We start from the raw sequence: 16,989 nt of genomic DNA, 5'->3' as shown, positions 1-16,989 counted from the left end.
AATATTTGTCAGAAAAGTTAGAAGTGTAATGCTTTTCATTTAGTTCATGCAACTTAAGTAATCTTTGGAAAATAAAGACAGTTTTACAGATTATTGATAAAATAAAAATATCAGCCAGGTATGGTGGCTCATGCCTGTAATCCCAGCACTTTGGGAGGCCAAGGCAGGCAGATCACATGAGATCAGGAGTTCAAGACCAGCCTGACCAACATGGTGAATCCTCGTTTCTACTAATAATTAATACAAAACTTAGCCAGGCCTGGTGGCGCACACCCATAGTCCCAGTTACTCAGGAGGCTGAGGTAGGAATCACTTAAACCCAGGAGGTGAAAGCTGTAGTTAGCTGAGATCGTGCCACCGCACTCCAGACTGGGTGACAGAGTGAGACTCCGCCTCAAAAATTAAATATATAAATAAATAATTTTTAAAAATAAATAAAAATATCTTTAAAATGTAAACATTTGGTCTAAATTATGCAGGTCAGATATTAAGTTTGCTAAATGCTTTAAGATCATAAACTGCTTCTTTGACTTCTGAAAATTGTTCACAGTTTACCTACTTGGAGCATTCGATTCTAGATAAGGCCTGGGGACATGTAAAAAAGATTAAATGGTAAATGTATTTTGAAGCGAAAGTATCCAGAAGTTAATTGTGACAATCTAACAATAACACTGAAAACTAAAGATGTAAAAACTCTTGTGAGCAGTAATAAAAGAGAGTTTGATTATGTTTCCCTAAATAATGCAACAAAGGATATTTTAAGGATCTTTTAAGTTAATTTTGTTTTACTGTTAGATTGTTACCAAGTAACTTCTAAGATTTGCTGCAACTTAATTCCTATGCCTAAGCCTATTTGGCTTAAAGAGAAGATATGTAATGAGACAAACACTTGCCTGTTCTTTAGCACTGGGAACAACGGGCAACAAACATCACCTAAGGGAAAGTTATGAGAAAAGAAAAATAACAATGGTCAAATACTGAGCCAAGATGGGAGTTAGTCTTTAGTATACATTATATCATTTAACCATCATGACGGCACCACAGGATAGGAACTGTAGATATTTAGAGTCGATCATTTAGTTCAATTCCTCCTTAAGGATGAGAAACTGAGTCAGAGGGAAAGAAAATGACTTTCCAAAGAGCATCAAGTGGGTGGAAGAATTGGGCTGGAATTCAGGTTTCGTGATGTTCAGTTCGGGCCCTAAAAGTGCCTTGGCCATTAAGTTATAACTATGCCTAAAAATAAAGTGGTAATTTGAGACAAAAGCAGTTTTGTTTCAGAATTATTACTCTTTCAGAGAGAGAAAGAAAATATCTACTCCTGAAGAAGTAGAGTGTTGGCTTCAATAAACCCTCCTTCCCAACCCTTTTCATTAATAATTGAGCATTTAAATGTCAAAGACGAATTGAATATACAGAGAAAAAACTAACATGTAACAAACAGGTTGGAACCAAAATGTCTTTTATTTGAATACTGAATACATTCTGTTAGGACATAACAGTGTGCTAAAAATGAAATTTTTTAAAGAAAAAAATAGCACTGGCAGAAATACAATTAAAATGGAAAAAGTATAATTTCTAATTATTTCAAATATAACATAAATGACAGATACAGTAGCATTCTGTGAACTCCACTTAACAATTCGTTTATGTAATAAGTTATAGTTTAAGCTTCCTTGAGACATGAATATTTGGAATTTTCAAAAAATACCAACTATATAAAAAATAGGCACAGCAAATGGAAGAGCATATCATGATTATTAGCCACTTTTTATGAAAACAGGACTTGCCAATTAGAAAACAGTCAAAATTTTTGCTTTAGAAAAAAAACTACCTCAAACTCATGTTCATATTAGAAGTGACAGAGCTACTTGTGTTTCTAGCATTCCATATTGAATTTATCTTTTAAATACAAAGAATATGCTCTGTCCATTACAGCAGGATGACATGAACTTAATTTTCAGTTCCTCCAGATGCTCACAGCAGCAACAAGACAAGTCTTAGGATCATCATGAGGCTGGATTTAAAATAAAAGAAAGGCAAAGGAAGAGTCACTTTTATCTGGCATAAGACAGAAAGGGCCATGCGCTCGCCTACCCAGTAGTGTTACTAAGCTTTGGCTAGGGGGCTCACCCAGCTCAACCCCTTGGAGGATTATAATGTCCCAGACATAACTGAATTAGCCACTTAAAAATGTTCACTAAATAAATAAGGAGAAATCAGAACTTTCTGTCCTGAAAATCTTGAATGAGGGTTTATAAGAGAAAGGTTTGGGAAGAAACTAATTTTCAAAAGCTAGTAAAATAAAGCAACTTGAAAAAATAACTGAGGACTAATTTGAGGGAGTTGCTAATTCTATTTCAGCTACTTTCTATTAACTGAGGCCATCTTCTGGTTCCATAAACCCTACTTCTTCTTTCTTTTTTTTTTCTGATTGAGTCTCACTCTGTCATCCAGGCTGAAGTGTAGTGGCACAATCTTGGCTCACTGCAACCTCTACCTCCTGAGCTCAAGCAATTCTCCTGCCTCAGCCTCCCAAGTAGCTGGAATTACAGGCACCTGCCACCACACTTGGCTAATTTTTGTATTTTTAGTAGAGATGGGGTTTTGCCATGTCAGCCAGGCTGGTGGTCTTGAACTCCTGACTCAAGTGATCCACCCACCTCAGCCTCCCAAAGTGCTGGGATTATAGGCATGAGCCACCACATCCAGCCCATAAACCCTACTTCTGATTCTTCCCACCACCAAGAATCACTTTTAGAACAGGGCTATAACTGGAGAGCCATCTTTTGTAATTACACTCCCCCCTCCCCTCCCTGAAACATAATACATAGTCACACTAGAAAATTCTACACAAAAGTAGGAAGAAGAACATTAAAATTATTCATCACACTACCACCCACAGAAAAACACTACTAACAGTTTGAAATATTTCCTCCTGTTTTTTACACACAAACATTTTAAAACACACTATATTTGGTTATTTTTTGCCCTGTTTTTATCTTATTAAGTCACGAAGATTTTCCAACACCACTAAATCACCTTTGAAAACATGAAATGTAATGCTCACTCAATATTCCATTAAATGGACAAAACATTTATTTAAACATCTCCTTACTGGTGAACTGTTAGGGTATTCCTAAGTTTTTCAACTGTTGAGTTTTCATTAGAAAAAAAATTGCCATGAACCTCAGTCTTTGTGTATATCTCATCGCTTTGGAATAAACTCCAAAAAGTGAAAATGTGTATCAAAGGAAATAAACATGCTTATGGCTTTCAACATATAAAGTCAGCTTTCTGCAGAAATTTTTAAAATGTTATCTCTAAAATTTTATTCGGTAATACGGATAGAATTACTGGATAAAATTAAGAGAAACTTGAGGTTTTCTGTTTCTCTTTTAAAAAATATTAAACTTCTCTCTTAAAAACTCTTAAAAATATTAAATTTCTCTCCTTTAAAAACCTGAAATAACTGCATCACACTGTCACTTTGTCAAACTCTCTAAAAGAGATTGAGTATTAGATTTAAATGAACACATTTACTGCTGCAGATGGGTGAATCTTGAGGAAAAATGAGGCTGAGTTTAGCTCTTTCTTCTGAAAAAGGCAAGTATGCCTCTATGACCAGATACTACAGCAACACTATGCGTATCCAACAAGAATGTTCATGGGTACGTCAATATCAAAGACCCACTGAATCCATGACGATATCTCAAGGTTTTTACTGTCATGCTTACTGTAACAAAAAAAAGGACTTTGATCTTTCAAATTAAAATGGATTTTTCCAAAAAATGCAGCACTTCAAAGAACAGCAGAGGAAAGTATTGATCAAAATAGTTTTATTTACCTTAAACCTGCAACGAGACCAGCAGGCATTATTTTCTTGGACCTCTTAAATCTCACACCCATTATGGTGGCCAGGAAGAAAGCTGTAACTGAAAACCAAACTAATTCATGAACTAGAGTTTCAAACATGTTATCAATGCTTGCAGGAAAAAAAATGGGTATCGTTTAAAGCTTTCTAACATTACAACTATTATAGATAGGTACTGAGTTGCCATTGTCTTAAAAAGATAAGTGCTCTATCAAAACACTTCATAATCTACTTCATCAAAAATGTTTCTGGGTAAACAAACATGTTAAAATCTACTCCTGAAATGTCTTCAAAAGATAAAGACTTTTTCTCTCTCTCTCTCTCTTTTTTTTTTTTTTTTTTTTGTTGAGACAGAGTCTTGCTCTGTCACCCAAGCTGGAGTGGTGTAGTGGCATATCTCAGCTCACTGTAAACTCCGCCTCCGGGTTCAAGGAATTCTCCTGCCTTAGCCTCCCAAGTAGCTGGGATTACAGGTATGTATCACCATGCCCAGCTAATTTTTGTATTTTTAGTAGGGACAAGGTCTTGCTATGTTGGCCAAGCTGGTGTTGAACTCCTGGCCTCAAGTGATCTGCCAGCCTCGGCCTCCCAAAGTGTTGAGATTACAGGCATGAGCCACCACGCCTAAGAAATTCTTTTTCTAATCTAAATTTCTATTTAAAGAACACTCCTTAAAGACTAGCACTGAGCTTTATTCAACTTCTCTCAGAAACACAAAGCAGCACACTTGGACCCACAGGAGACACTCAATAAATGTTTAGTAAACCGAAGAAAATAGTTAATATATCTCTTACAAGTAAGATCTGATTAATTAAAAAAAATACTAAAAAGAAGGCTGACTGGTTTGGTTTCGTAGCATTCCATTTTGGAGAATTTGATGCCTGGAGACTAAAAAATAGTCTAAGCAATCGTGTTTTATTCAGAAGCATCATGTCAGCCTTTGTGGAGCTGTACCAATATGAAGGGAGAGGTGGTTTTATGTAAGAGATTAGACAGCAATGCTTTCAAAGAAAAACTATTGATATAAAAAATAACTGACAATAAACACTTGTGAACTATTTAAATGCATATAAATAAAAATCCTAATATCACTATATCTGGCTGATACATCTAACACGACCTCATTACTAAAAATATCCCTAGCCCCTTTTAAAAATAACTAAAGAAAAAAAAAATCCCAAATCTCTCTCTCTCCTTCAAATGTAGAACAATTTTGTCTTTATTTACATATTCTTCCATACACAACCAAGGCACTTTGAATAACAAATCAACTAGAGACAATTTCCTTGGTATAGTTTTCTAAACCTTCCCTGTATATCTCTTTCAAGTGAGACGAAAGTCAAGTGTCCTGGTGAGTTTAAACACACAGGTCTCCATTTTTTTCTGTAGATATTCTTCCACTAAGCTTAACAAGGGAAGAAGCTAAAAAAGTGTCAGCCTTGCTTTTTTAGGTTAAGTCTTTAGGCAGTGCAGAATCTAAAAGCTGTTAGTGAACTAAATGAAACGATGCAAGGCTGTCTCTTTTTAGTTACTTTCACTGCACCGTAAAAACTATGCTAAATATCCATTTAGGAGAGTTCACAGAAAATCTGAAAACAAGTCCTTGCTTTTCCTAATTCAATTTTTCTGTTAATAAGCTTTTATAGAAATATTGTTCTGAGTTGGAAGGCCTGGTAGCAGTGACATCATTTTTTATCAGGTCTTTCCAGGAAGGAGTAAGTGCTGCACTCTGCCTCATTACATGCGCACGGCCATTTGCCATTTGACTAAATATGTTCCTAGTATATCTAGCATGGGGTATCAAAAAGATCACCTGCAATGTTTGAGTCTCTAACTTGGGAAAAATGCCGTACTTACACAGTGACACTTTTACATCTCGTTTGTCATTGGAGACACGGTAAGCTCCATAGCCAGCCAAACAGCCAACAAAAAGACCAGCAATCAAAGACAGAACACCACCTGGGAGGGGAAAAAAATAGGGGCTCACAAAGAGACTCCCCAAATGAAAGGAATTCATTCCATTTACTTCTAGTATGATACAGGCACCTTCAAATGTACTGCTACTTGGGCACAGTAACTGGACAAAGCCAAATTAAGAATAGGACTCTTCGTGGATACTTTCCAGGAGACGACTGTTTCATGCTGAACCCAAACGCAAGGCAGAGGAGCGCTGAAGGTGCAGCAATGCAGGGAGTTAGATGTCACTCAGGGGAATAAAAGAACCTGCCTTGTGCTGGCGGATTGGACACGGATTGCATGATCTTGGGCAATTATTTAACTTCCTTAAGCCCTTCTTTTTTAATTTTTCCTATTCTCCTTGCCTCCTTTTTACTATGAGGCTGTAATGATAAAATCTAAGACGCAAAAGCATTTTTAGTTCATAGAGGTAAAGACATAAGTTCTGTAGAAACCAAGCAATGGTTCCATCCTGAATAACTAACAACCTTCAAGCCTCAAGGTGTCAGGACTTAAGGACTAATGGAGACCCTACTGAGAAGGAGGAAAACCAAAGTACTGACTCCAGCTCCCCAGCTCCTATCCCATGCACCCACCCACCAGTACACTCCCGGCCCCCAACCCATACACCCACCCAAGAGCACTGTGACAAACACCAAGCTCTTTCTGCGCATTGGGCAGTGGGTTACGTGCCAGTGACACTATGAACAAGACACACACAGTCCTTGCTTCATGGAACTCACCCTATTTAGAATCTATTGGATTAGAATTCCTGGAGGGTACGGTCAAGGTATCTCTATTTTTTAAATATCCATTGGAAATTCAAATGTGCAGCCAGGGTTAAGAGCCACTGCAACACATGCATGCATATACACAACACACACACACACACACACACACACACACACACACACACCCCGCCCCCAAAGCAGCATCCTGAATGAGAAGACAAAACACGCAAGGTTCTAGCCCTAATTCTTTCAGCTGCTGGCTAAAGAACTTTGGCTAAGTCACTTAGCCTCTCTTGTGTTGTAGCAGTTGTAAAACAGGGTTGACATCATCCGTGCCACGTATATATATAAAGGGTTAGAATGTTAAAGTTGGAGATAGTGTTAAATTACACATTGTTTCCCCAAACCCTATTATTCAAACATAGTAAGATGATCTTTTAAAAACACACATCTGGACAGGTCACTCTCCTAATTAAAAACCCTCAGTGCTTTCCAAAGCTCTCAGGAAAAAAAAAATCCAGTTTGCTATATTGTGGGAACCCTGGCCGCCTTTCAGTTCTCTGAATATACCAAACTCTATTCCTCATGGCTTTTAGACACACTGTTCCTGTGTGGACTGCTTGTCTACACTGTTCACTTCGCCAAGTGCAGCTCACCTTCGGATGTCTGCTTAAGTGTTACTTCCTCAGAGATGCCTTCTCTGACCCATCATTCTGAACAAAGGCCCCCCATCATAGACTTCCACTCTTCCTGATCATACGTTTATATGACGTTCATGGACTGAATGTCAGTCTCCCCCTACTCAATTGTGTGCGCCATTCTTTTTGCTCATTGCTGTTTCCCCAGGGCGAGACACAGGGCCAGGTACATAGGAACACTTGAAAATATTGATTTAATGCATCCCCGTTATGGATCATGTTCAAGCAGAAGATAACAAATAAGGATATTGTTAAGGAGATTAAAGCATTTTCTCAAATGCACAACTAAGTAACCATTAAGGTGTCTTCTCATGTAGCGGTTCTATGATGCTCTTTTCTGTATATGCTGAAGATATCACCCCACTCCACCCTCCGCACCACCACCATACATGCACACTTAAGTATGTGGAGAAAGTAGCAGTGTCTACACTTCAGTCTTGATGGGATCAGAGAGCAAACAGCAGGGGCAGGCTCACCAGCAGCAAGAACCAGGAAGACTCTTGAGAGATTTCAGCTTGCACGAGGAAGGTGGCGGAACTGTGGGCTATTTTACAAGAAAGGCATGCTGGTGGAAGGAAGCAAAGAGGATCTAAGAACAAGCTCAGTGCCCAATAGTGGGGGCTACAAGAAAAGCAGCTCTAAGCTCTTTCCTTCCCACTTCCTGGGATGCCTGATCTGGGTGGCGCAGTCTTGGAAGGGGAGTTTTCAAGGGAGTTGAAAGATGCATCTGGGAGCTTCCCTGCAGGTGCTCTTGTGGTCCTCAGAATAGCAGCCTGTCCAGCAAGTGCACCTGCACCTCTCTGGAGGGATTGCTGTGTTGTGCCCTTCCCTTCAACTGAGGTAGGAAGGTGGAAGGTCTGGTTCAGCCCTAGTGTGGGAGAAGGCAGGGAATGCCTTATGGTCCTCTTTGGCCTTGGGCACTCAGTGTTACCTGGCCTAGGAGGAGCCTCCATATCATAGCGTCTTCCTGGTCATCTACCACTCTGGAGACCTAGCTGGGAGGAGGGGAGGGCCCAGGCAAGCACAGTGCTCAGCACCCTGCGTTCCACCACTGTCCCCCACTTTCCTCCCACCAAAATAAAAATCTATCCGTTTCTCCCTTTAACCCAATTTGTGTCTCACAGATGGACTAGTTTAGGATTCGGATACATCTGTGTCTTCCCACCAAACATCATTTCGACATCACATCTTTCACCCACCCAAGATTATTCTCAATAACTGTCCCGTAGCAGGATCTCCTGGCCCAGCTACACAGGACTCATGCCTATGGAAGGTCTAAGTCAAAGAAGCGTTAACTCACTTTATACACACATTCGAAGACATTTGGGCTATAGGCAGCTTAGAACATAATACAAAATACAAAACTAGATACAAAACTAGAAAAAGATATTACGCCTCACTGGCTCACAGACCTCCCAATGGCAAGGCAGTAGCAGCCAAAAATAAATAAATAAATAACAAGAATATTAAAAGTTTATTCTATGCCAAGCACCATGTGAAACGTGTACCATTCATCATCTTATTTAATCCTAACATTAATTTACGGGTGAGGAACTGAGGCCCAGATATTGAAGCACCTGACCTGAGTTTCAGTGCAGTAAGTGGTAGTGTCAAGACGAGAATTCAGGAATGCTTGATTCTGTGGCCTATGCTTTTAACCCACATTATACTACAGAGTGAGCTTCCCTGTGAACCCATTATACCCTTAGGGGCTTCCAGGATCATTCAGTTGGGGGCTCTTGCAGGAGGCCAAGGAACCATATTATGCAGGTGGACAACAAGCCCCTGAAATCAGAGACCTCACAGCTAATGTAACTCCATGTGTTCCCACCAGTTGGTAAACATTGAAGAGATCTGGGTTAGAATAATAAAGTGATCCCTTCCACCACAACACACACACACACACACACACACACACACACACACACTCTCTCTCTCTCTCTCTTTCTCTCTCTCTCTCTCCCCCCCCACCACTCCCACTTTCTTCCCACCTCTCAAAAAGGCAGGCAAAAATGTCCAGACATTCTTTTCTATTCTGTAACAGAAGTTATTTAGACATTGTCTTTGACAATGAAATTTTTTTTTTCAAAAACAGTTTTATTAGCATTTTAAACCAAGTCCTCTTTAAAGTAGATTACGAAACATCAACCTTTGAGTAGTTGGTTTATAGGTCTTACTTTGGTGCCATCATCTTTTTTTTTTTTTTTCAAATACATATCTCTAATACATACATTATGACAGAAACAACAAACAAAAATCCAAGGTGAATTACAGCCTTTAAGGAATCGCAGATGATGATCAATTCACCGTGCCAGCCCCCAAGCTACAAGAGCTATACTGTGCTTCTGGTCGTTGACTCCTAGCAGCCTTTAATGAAGGAAGCTAACTGGTAACCATGGTGACCTGGCTTTTTAACTCAAATGCAAGTCAACTACTGCCACAAATACAATACCCTTATTTTAAAATTTTCATTGAGACAGTTTGTCAGAAAGATGATTAAAGATTAAACGTTGTGTACACACACACACACACACACACACACACACACCCACCCCTAAGAAACAGAAATAGGAGACAGCATGACTATAAATGATTCTACAATAAAACAAAGTAAAATAAAAAAATCTTAACCTTTCCTTTTTCTCCATGAAAACCCTTTAGTTGATTACCTGAGTTTTTTTCTCCCCCCTTCTTTTGGATAAAGGTGAAGAGACAATTTTGGATATGATATCTGAGAATTTAACAATTTCTTCATTGAAATACACAGGATCAATATAACTCAGTTTTTGGTACCATGATTATGTAAAGCAAAAAAAAAAAAAAAATCTTATTTAATAATAAGCAGTGGTCCATGAATTAACTATGCAGCTGATAATGACAGATGAAGTAAGAGTCTTGTGGTGAAAGAGAGGCCCAGAACCCCTAGGCTGGAACACTCTGTCATGCCCAGCCCTCTGCTTTTCATGTAAGCCTCTTCCTTTCATGAGTCCCTTCCATGACATGCTGGTCTTCAGCCATCTCTAAGGCATATTTAGCTTAGCTTCTCATCCTACTTACAGACCCTCATATGACCTAGCACAACCTCTAAACCCCAACTCATTCCCTTTGATGAAAGTTTGGGTTAGGCTTACCTCTCCGCTTATATCCAAAAATGCTTCCAAATGTCACGAGGGCTGCATAACCAAAACCGATCAGGTCCATTGGCAAGGTTGCAATTCTAAAGCAAGTGGGGAATGGACAAATTATACAAAATAAAAAGTCTGGGGGAGGGAATGTATCTAAAAATGATATGCTCATATGGTTTGGCTGTGTGTCCCCACCCAAATCTCATGTTGGACTGTGATCTTGAGTGTTGCAGGTGGGGCCTGGTGGGAAGTGATTGGATCATGGGGGTGGGTTTCTAATGGTTTAGCATCCTCCCCCTAGTGCTGTCTCGTGATAAAGTTCTCACAAGATCTGGATGTTTGAAAGTGCATAGCACTTCCCCCTTCACGCTCTCTCTCACTCTTGTCACCATGTGAAGATATCCTTGCTTTCCCTTTGCCTTCTACCATGACTGTAAGTTTCCTGAGGCTTCCCCAGCCATCCCTCCTGTACAGCTGGCATAAGTGAGTTGATTAAACATCTTTTCTTCATAAATTACCAAGTCTCAGGTAATTCTTTACAGCAGTGTGAGAATCACTAATACAAAGGCACTCCACAGAATTAAGAGAAATTAATTTCTCTAGTCTACTGAAGAAAGGGAGGTTCGGTCATGCTGGTGCTCACACCTGTAATCCTAGTATTTTGGGACGCCAAGGCAGGCAGATGGCTTGAGCCCAGGAGTTTGAGACCAACCTGGGCAACATGGCAAAACCGCATCTCTAGTAAAAATACAAAAAATTAGCTGGGTGTGGTGGCATGCGCCTGTGGTCCCAGCTACTTGGGATGTTGAGTTGGGAGGACTGCTTGAGCCTGGGAGGTTGAGGCTGCAATGAGCCATGATTGTGCCACTGCACTCCAGCCTGGGTGACAGAGTGAGACCCTGTCTCAACAAGGCTCACAGGAAAAAAAGAGATTCAAACTTCACCTCTCCCAACCCTCTACTGTCCCCTTCATCCTCACCACTGTTAAGCACACTCAGGGAGATACCTCAAGCTGATTCTCCTCTGCCTGTCTTCAAGATCTGCCATACTCTCAGCTGTTTAATTCTTTCTACTTCCCCAAATAAAACTTCCGCTCTCATCAGCCAGGTCTCTTCACTGAACTGTGACCCTATAATCTTCACTTTTCACTTCCATGACTGAAACGTCCTCCCTCCCTGTCCACCTACAAAAGCCTGACCATCCTCTGCACCATTTCCCTTTAAGCCTTCTCCCCTGACTTCTACCCTTATTAACTACCTCCTAATTTCCTTAACCCTAGCCTGTACTACCAAAGTGATCTGAAGCAAATGGCTTCTTCCTCTTGTAAATTCCTTGACTTCCACAACTCCATCTTATAATTCTTTCATGTTTGTACAGATATTAGTACTCTCATCCTTTACAGATGTATGTCTTCTTGGAGATTGAATAATTCACTTTAAATGAATAAATTCACCATTTAAAGGATGGCTGTCATTAGTTTCCTTGCAAGACAGCTCTTCTGTGGTAGCAGAGACATCTACACTTAATCAATAGAGAATACAATACATACAATATATACAATATAGCCCCTGACTGAAGTTAAATGGATGACAATAGCATCCTACTGTGCATCACAGCAGCAGCCGAAACACACCCAGTCGTGAGAAGTTCCATTGAAACCCTGCCCACAATTCTCTCAGATACAGTAGATTGTGTGCCAGCCACAGGCTAGAGACGTGGCTACTGGGCCTTGGACCATGCCCCTCCCTCACCCCCAACTCTCCCTGCAAGTGAGGAAAATAGATGAGATGAGCTCTGGAGTTCCGTGCAGCTTTTTAAGTTCTAAGATTTCTAGTGGTGCCTTTATTTTTGAATTTTATCATCTCTGTATTTCTTCCTTAGGGAAAGTAATTCGCTTTGTAAATAAGAGAAATGGTACATGAGATCCCTTGCATATTTTTACAATTTTCTCCCTGCTTACCATTTAGGTTAATGGGCCTTTTATCTCCTATAGCAATTGGTAACAAATTAATTTAGAAGAACAGAAAAAGGGGCCGGGCGAGGTGGCTCATACCTGTAATCCTGGCACTTTGGAAGGCAGAGGCAGGTGGATCACTTGAGGTAAGGAGTACGGGACCAGCCTGGCCAACACAGTGAAACCCTGTCTCTATGAAAAATATAAAAAATTAGCCAGGTGTGGTGTGGTGGGTGCATGTCTGTAATCCCAGCTACTTGGGAGGCTGAGACAGGACAATCCCTTGAACATGGGAGGCAGAGGTTACAATGAGGTGAGATCGTGCCATTGCACTCCAGCCTGAGTGCACTGAGCCTGGGTATCTCAGAAGAAGAAGAAGAAGGAGAAGGAGAAAGGAGAAAGGAGGAAGGAGGAGAAAGAAGAAGAAGAAAGGAGAAGAAAGAAAAAGAAGAAGAGGAGGAGGAGGAGGAGAAAAAGGGTTTTGAGCTGACCTCAGAGTCATCAACTAGCACTTACTATGAGGAAGGGTATGGGGGAGGGAATCTGAGGCACAGGATATGACAGCACCAAATAGGAGGCAACACTGAAAAATGCTCAGTGTCTACAGGAAGGAGAAGTCAGGAGAGCTCATCTGTGCCTGAGAAGTGGTACAGCAGGATATAACATGTAGGGAGAACCTGAGTCCAAAAACCATTCGATGACTGAATGATGGCTAAACAAATAATAATAATGAGGTTCATAATGTTTTTGAGCAATTACTATGTGCTAGGGGCCATTCTAAGGCATTCTAGGTGCCTTACATGTATCAACTCATGTAATCACAACCACACCCTATGGTATATACTATCATGATTATCCCCATTTTCCAGATGAGGAAACTGAAGCATAGAGAAGGCAAGCAATGCTTGAAGGTTATACAGCAAAACAAAGATTTCCGACCAGGGGAAGTCTCAGTCCTAACCTCTATGCAACATAACCTCTAATAATTGAGTTAGCTGCTGAAAAAAGTGAATACAGTATGTGAACCAAACATGTTCTTCAGAGTTTTCGAGTGAATCAAACATATTCTTCGGAGTTTTCAATTCTGGATCAATCACATGCTCTTCATAGCTTAAAGTTGTGACCACAGGGCACTGTGTCCCATCTGGTAACTTACAATGTTCAGCCCCATGAACTTCTCACGTTTGGTCCTGCTTACTAAAGGAGCTAACTGTATGCCATAAAGTATGCTTATCTTCAAACCTGATACCACCACTTACTAGCTGTGGGATCTCAATAACTCAGTTTCTCCATCTTTAAAATAGGGATGATAAAAAATATCTACATTATAGGAATGTTCTGAGCATTAAATGAGTTAATACTATAAAGCACTTAGAACAGTGCCTAGCACATACTGAGCACTCAACAATTAGCTGATCCAATAATAATGATTCTTTTCATTCACCCTTACACCTGTTTTGAGCTTGACGTGTATAAGGCTATTACTATTTCAGCACACTGGGAAAACTGAGGTAGGGTGAATTTATGATTTAGTTAATGAATCATACCGTAATATTATAACATCTATTTGTACTCAGTTCAACTTAACAGCTATTTATTGAGCATTTTCTTTGTGCAAGGCAGAAGGAAGCAATGGTAAGCACTAAGACATGGTCTTGGTCCTCCAGGACCTACAGTACAACATAGCAGTAGGAGGCAGATGTGTAAATGAGCCTAAGAGGAGAGGCATGGGTACCGTAACAAGTAGTGGCATCCAGCAAGGACTAGGAGCCTAAGGAAGGTTGCCCAGATAAGAGAGAGTCCCAGATGGGAACTTGGAGAGATGTTGTGCCGAACCCCTATTAACTTCAATAGGGAAGGCAACAGGTTCAAGAGGCCGAAAGAGACCCAGAGCCAGCAAATGAGACATGGGGTTTCATTAGGGGCTTACATACAAGAGGAGGGAGTCCAGTGGCAGTGGGCTGGGCAGGAAAACAACCGCTTGCAAACATCATGCAATTTATGTGGCATTTTCACTTAAGCCCTCCCCTCAATGACCTCCACCTGGCAACCTTGATTTAACTCAAAATTCAGGGCCTCAATTCCCTGTGAGGCTCTTGTTCTACAGGACAGGCTGGGCAAGGGCTCAGATGTTCTTTTTTTTTTTGAGACAGAGTTTCCCTCTTGTTGCCCAGGCTGGAGTGCAATGGCGCGATCTCGGCTCACCGCAACCTCCGCCTCCTGGGTTCAGGCAATTCTCCTGCCTCAGCCTCCTGAGTAGATGGGATTACAGGCACGTGCCACTTGCCTAGCTAATTTTTTGTATTTTTAGTAGAGACGGGGTTTCACCGTTTTAACCAGGATGGTCTCGATCTCTTGACCTCATGATCCACCCGCCTCGGCCTCCCAAAGTGCTGGGATTACAGGCGTGAGCCACCGCGCCCGGCCCTCAGGTGTTTTTTATAGACAAGAAACAAATCTCTGGGTTGGACAGGCCTGGATTCCCTAGTTCAGAAAACACACTCAGGTCCATCTGTCACACAGGGTCATTGTAAGGGTATGCTTTAATTATTGCGGTCAGGTGCATTTACCCTACAGGGGAGCATGAGTAAGTCAAGTGAAGAAGGCGGCAGGGAAGGGTGTTCCTGGGGGGAACATGTGCAAGGCCGTAATGGCACAAGACAGCATGGCATGTTCTCAAAATGAAAATTGCAAGGGGTTTGTGAAAAGAGGAGGTTCTGGTGAGAAAGACAGGGCTGTACACCCACATAAGCCCCGTAAAGGGAGGCTGGTTCTAAGGATCACTGAAGGAAGCCTCACAATCAGATTTAAATTCCAGCAAGCACTTCCCAGTTGAAGTAGTGAAGACAGGTTGTGAAGTGAAGCAGGAAGATAAATTGGGGAGCTGCGGCAGTAAAGTAAGCAAGGACTTAGGTGATAATGGTAGGTTTATCTAGAGAAACGGCAATGAGAATGGAGAGAAAGTGAACAGATTTCAGAGGTGCAGGGGGTAGAATCAGCAGAATTGAATTCGAGGAGGGACGGGAAAGTCAGGGGTGAATCAGAGATGACTCACCCGTAGGTGTCTGGCTTAGACCTTAAGAAGCAGGGAGTCAGGAAGCCTCATGCTACTCCCTGAGACAGAAAACATAGGAACAGCAGCAGGTATGTGGTGGGGGGAAGAGGGAGGTGGCCAGGAATGATGGGACCTGTGTGGAATGTATTCAGTCTGAAACGCTGACCTCAGCCTGGAAAACACCCTTACATACAAATGTGAAGCTTTCAAGAAGTCTTTCATTATCAGGTGTAACTTTCAGACCTAATTTTCTCCCAAAGCCAAGTATCTGTTGTGAAAGACCGATTCCTCTCATCCTGAGCCCCCCAGCTCTTCCTGCGACCTTCTCTTGGGGACCCATACGTTTTTACTTGGTTTAGAGTTACTTATGTTGGGATTCTCTCACCTCTCAGCCAGCCAAGCTCCTTATAGGAAAACCCAGGTTCGATTTATCTTTGTCCTCCTCACAGCACCAAGAACCCTGCCCTGCACAAGGCAGGTACTTAAAATACTTGTTAAATGAATAAATGAGTGCGTGAACCAAAGAAACAGCTGCCTGAAGACATTGTGTAGCTGACCTATCCAATACAGCTTTTATCAGCAGGAAACGGGCAGCTCCTTAATCTCCTTAGTGAAATGACTGTAGTTCCAAGGAAGTAAAATAAATTTATTCCCAGTGCTTGCAAGAAGATTCTGTTCTTACAGAGAAAATTCAGACAAGAGCAATCACCTTTTCCATGACGGGGCGAGGTGGCCAGGCCAGAGGCACACATTAAAGCCAGAGGCTGTGTTAACGTGGAAAGGATAAGGTGGGCGAGGATGTCCTCAGCACATAACACGCTCCCATCACAAATGCGATGCTCAAGCCTTGGAAGGGCTAGAAAGCATCTTGGATGCAATACAGCAAAGCCATGTACCATACCACCTACAAAACAAGGTGACAGGGGCCAGCCTCGCTGCCAGCTCCAAGACCTCCAAAATTTGGAGAACTAAGAGATTTTCGGTAAACTATTATATAAAAAGCATTTTCACATGCTAAAGGTATAACAATTATCTACCCCTGAGCTCTCTGAGGACACAAAAGGCACATTTCGAGTAGGGTCCTGGTGGTGCTGAGGTTAAAATCCTGCCAAGCATTTTGTAATGGTCCATGAGCCCACCCCACCACCCCAACTCCAGAAATAGGTGGGATATTTAGGGATACGAGAAGGCAGAAACTCGGGAAATTCCCAGGAGGAGAAAAATGATACCGGGGAGGGAAGACCGAGGTCCTGCAAAATCCCCTCAAGGTCCTCCGCGTCGTTTGCTGTGCAGATTTGGGGCGGGGGAGGGGATACCTGCTAAGCAATTCGCCTTATATTTCTGCGGTTGTGTAAGAAAATTCAGAGCGGGAATGTCTCCACTGAGGGATGCACAGCTCACCTGCAGCCCCGAGCCCTCACTGCAGCTGAAAAGACAGACGTCCGGAACCAGATGCCGGCAAGCACGATGCCTGGAGACCGGAAGCAGTCTCCGCGCCAGCGCGGCCCCACCCTCCGCCCCGCAGTCTCGCGCGGAGCGGAGGCCGCTCCGTCCCGGAGACGCCCTTCCCGCCGCGCATGCGCCGTGTCCCTTCTC

The 16,989-nt window shown here is 41.8% G+C and overlaps 1 protein-coding gene across 5 annotated transcripts; it reads right to left on the bottom strand.

Annotated features, from left to right (window-relative positions):
• Nucleotides 1–1,445: 1,445 nt before the first annotated feature.
• Nucleotides 1,446–16,963, bottom strand: TMEM14A (transmembrane protein 14A). Of its 5 annotated transcripts, none has more exons than XM_017542861.2 (5): nucleotides 16,849–16,963; nucleotides 10,391–10,483; nucleotides 5,732–5,833; nucleotides 3,848–3,935; nucleotides 1,446–2,017 (listed from the first exon to the last, which is right to left on the bottom strand). In XM_017542861.2, the coding sequence occupies exons 2-5, from the start codon at nucleotides 10,458–10,460 to the stop codon at nucleotides 1,978–1,980; spliced, it is 300 nt and encodes a 99-aa protein (XP_017398350.2). In that variant the 5' UTR covers nucleotides 10,461–10,483; nucleotides 16,849–16,963; the 3' UTR covers nucleotides 1,446–1,977. The 5 variants fall into 5 exon arrangements, with proteins under 5 accessions (XP_017398350.2, XP_017398354.1, XP_017398353.1 ...); XM_017542865.2 differs by lacking the exon at nucleotides 16,849–16,963 and adding an exon at nucleotides 16,710–16,805 and having other exon boundaries at nucleotides 10,391–10,476; XM_017542864.2 differs by lacking the exon at nucleotides 16,849–16,963 and adding an exon at nucleotides 16,795–16,805 and having other exon boundaries at nucleotides 10,391–10,476.
• Nucleotides 16,964–16,989: the final 26 nt, after the last annotated feature.

Source organism: Cebus imitator, unplaced genomic scaffold (assembly GCF_001604975.1).
Source record: "Cebus imitator isolate Cc_AM_T3 unplaced genomic scaffold, Cebus_imitator-1.0 Scaffold148, whole genome shotgun sequence".
NCBI lineage: Eukaryota > Metazoa > Chordata > Mammalia > Primates > Cebidae > Cebus > Cebus imitator.
This window is presented reverse-complemented; position numbering and strand designations above follow the sequence as displayed.

Bases quoted from the DNA above. Each gene is read 5' to 3' on its own strand.
- TMEM14A (XM_017542861.2), bottom strand. From the start codon at position 10,460: ATGGACCTGATCGGTTTTGGTTATGCAGCCCTCGTGACATTTGGAAGC. The intron at 5,834-10,390 runs GTAAGCCTAACC...TTCCCCTCCCAG, and splicing joins TTTTGGATATAAGCGGAGAG to GTGGTGTTCTGTCTTTGATT. The intron at 3,936-5,731 runs GTAAGTACGGCA...TTTGGTTTTCAG, and splicing joins AGATGTAAAAGTGTCACTGT to TTACAGCTTTCTTCCTGGCC.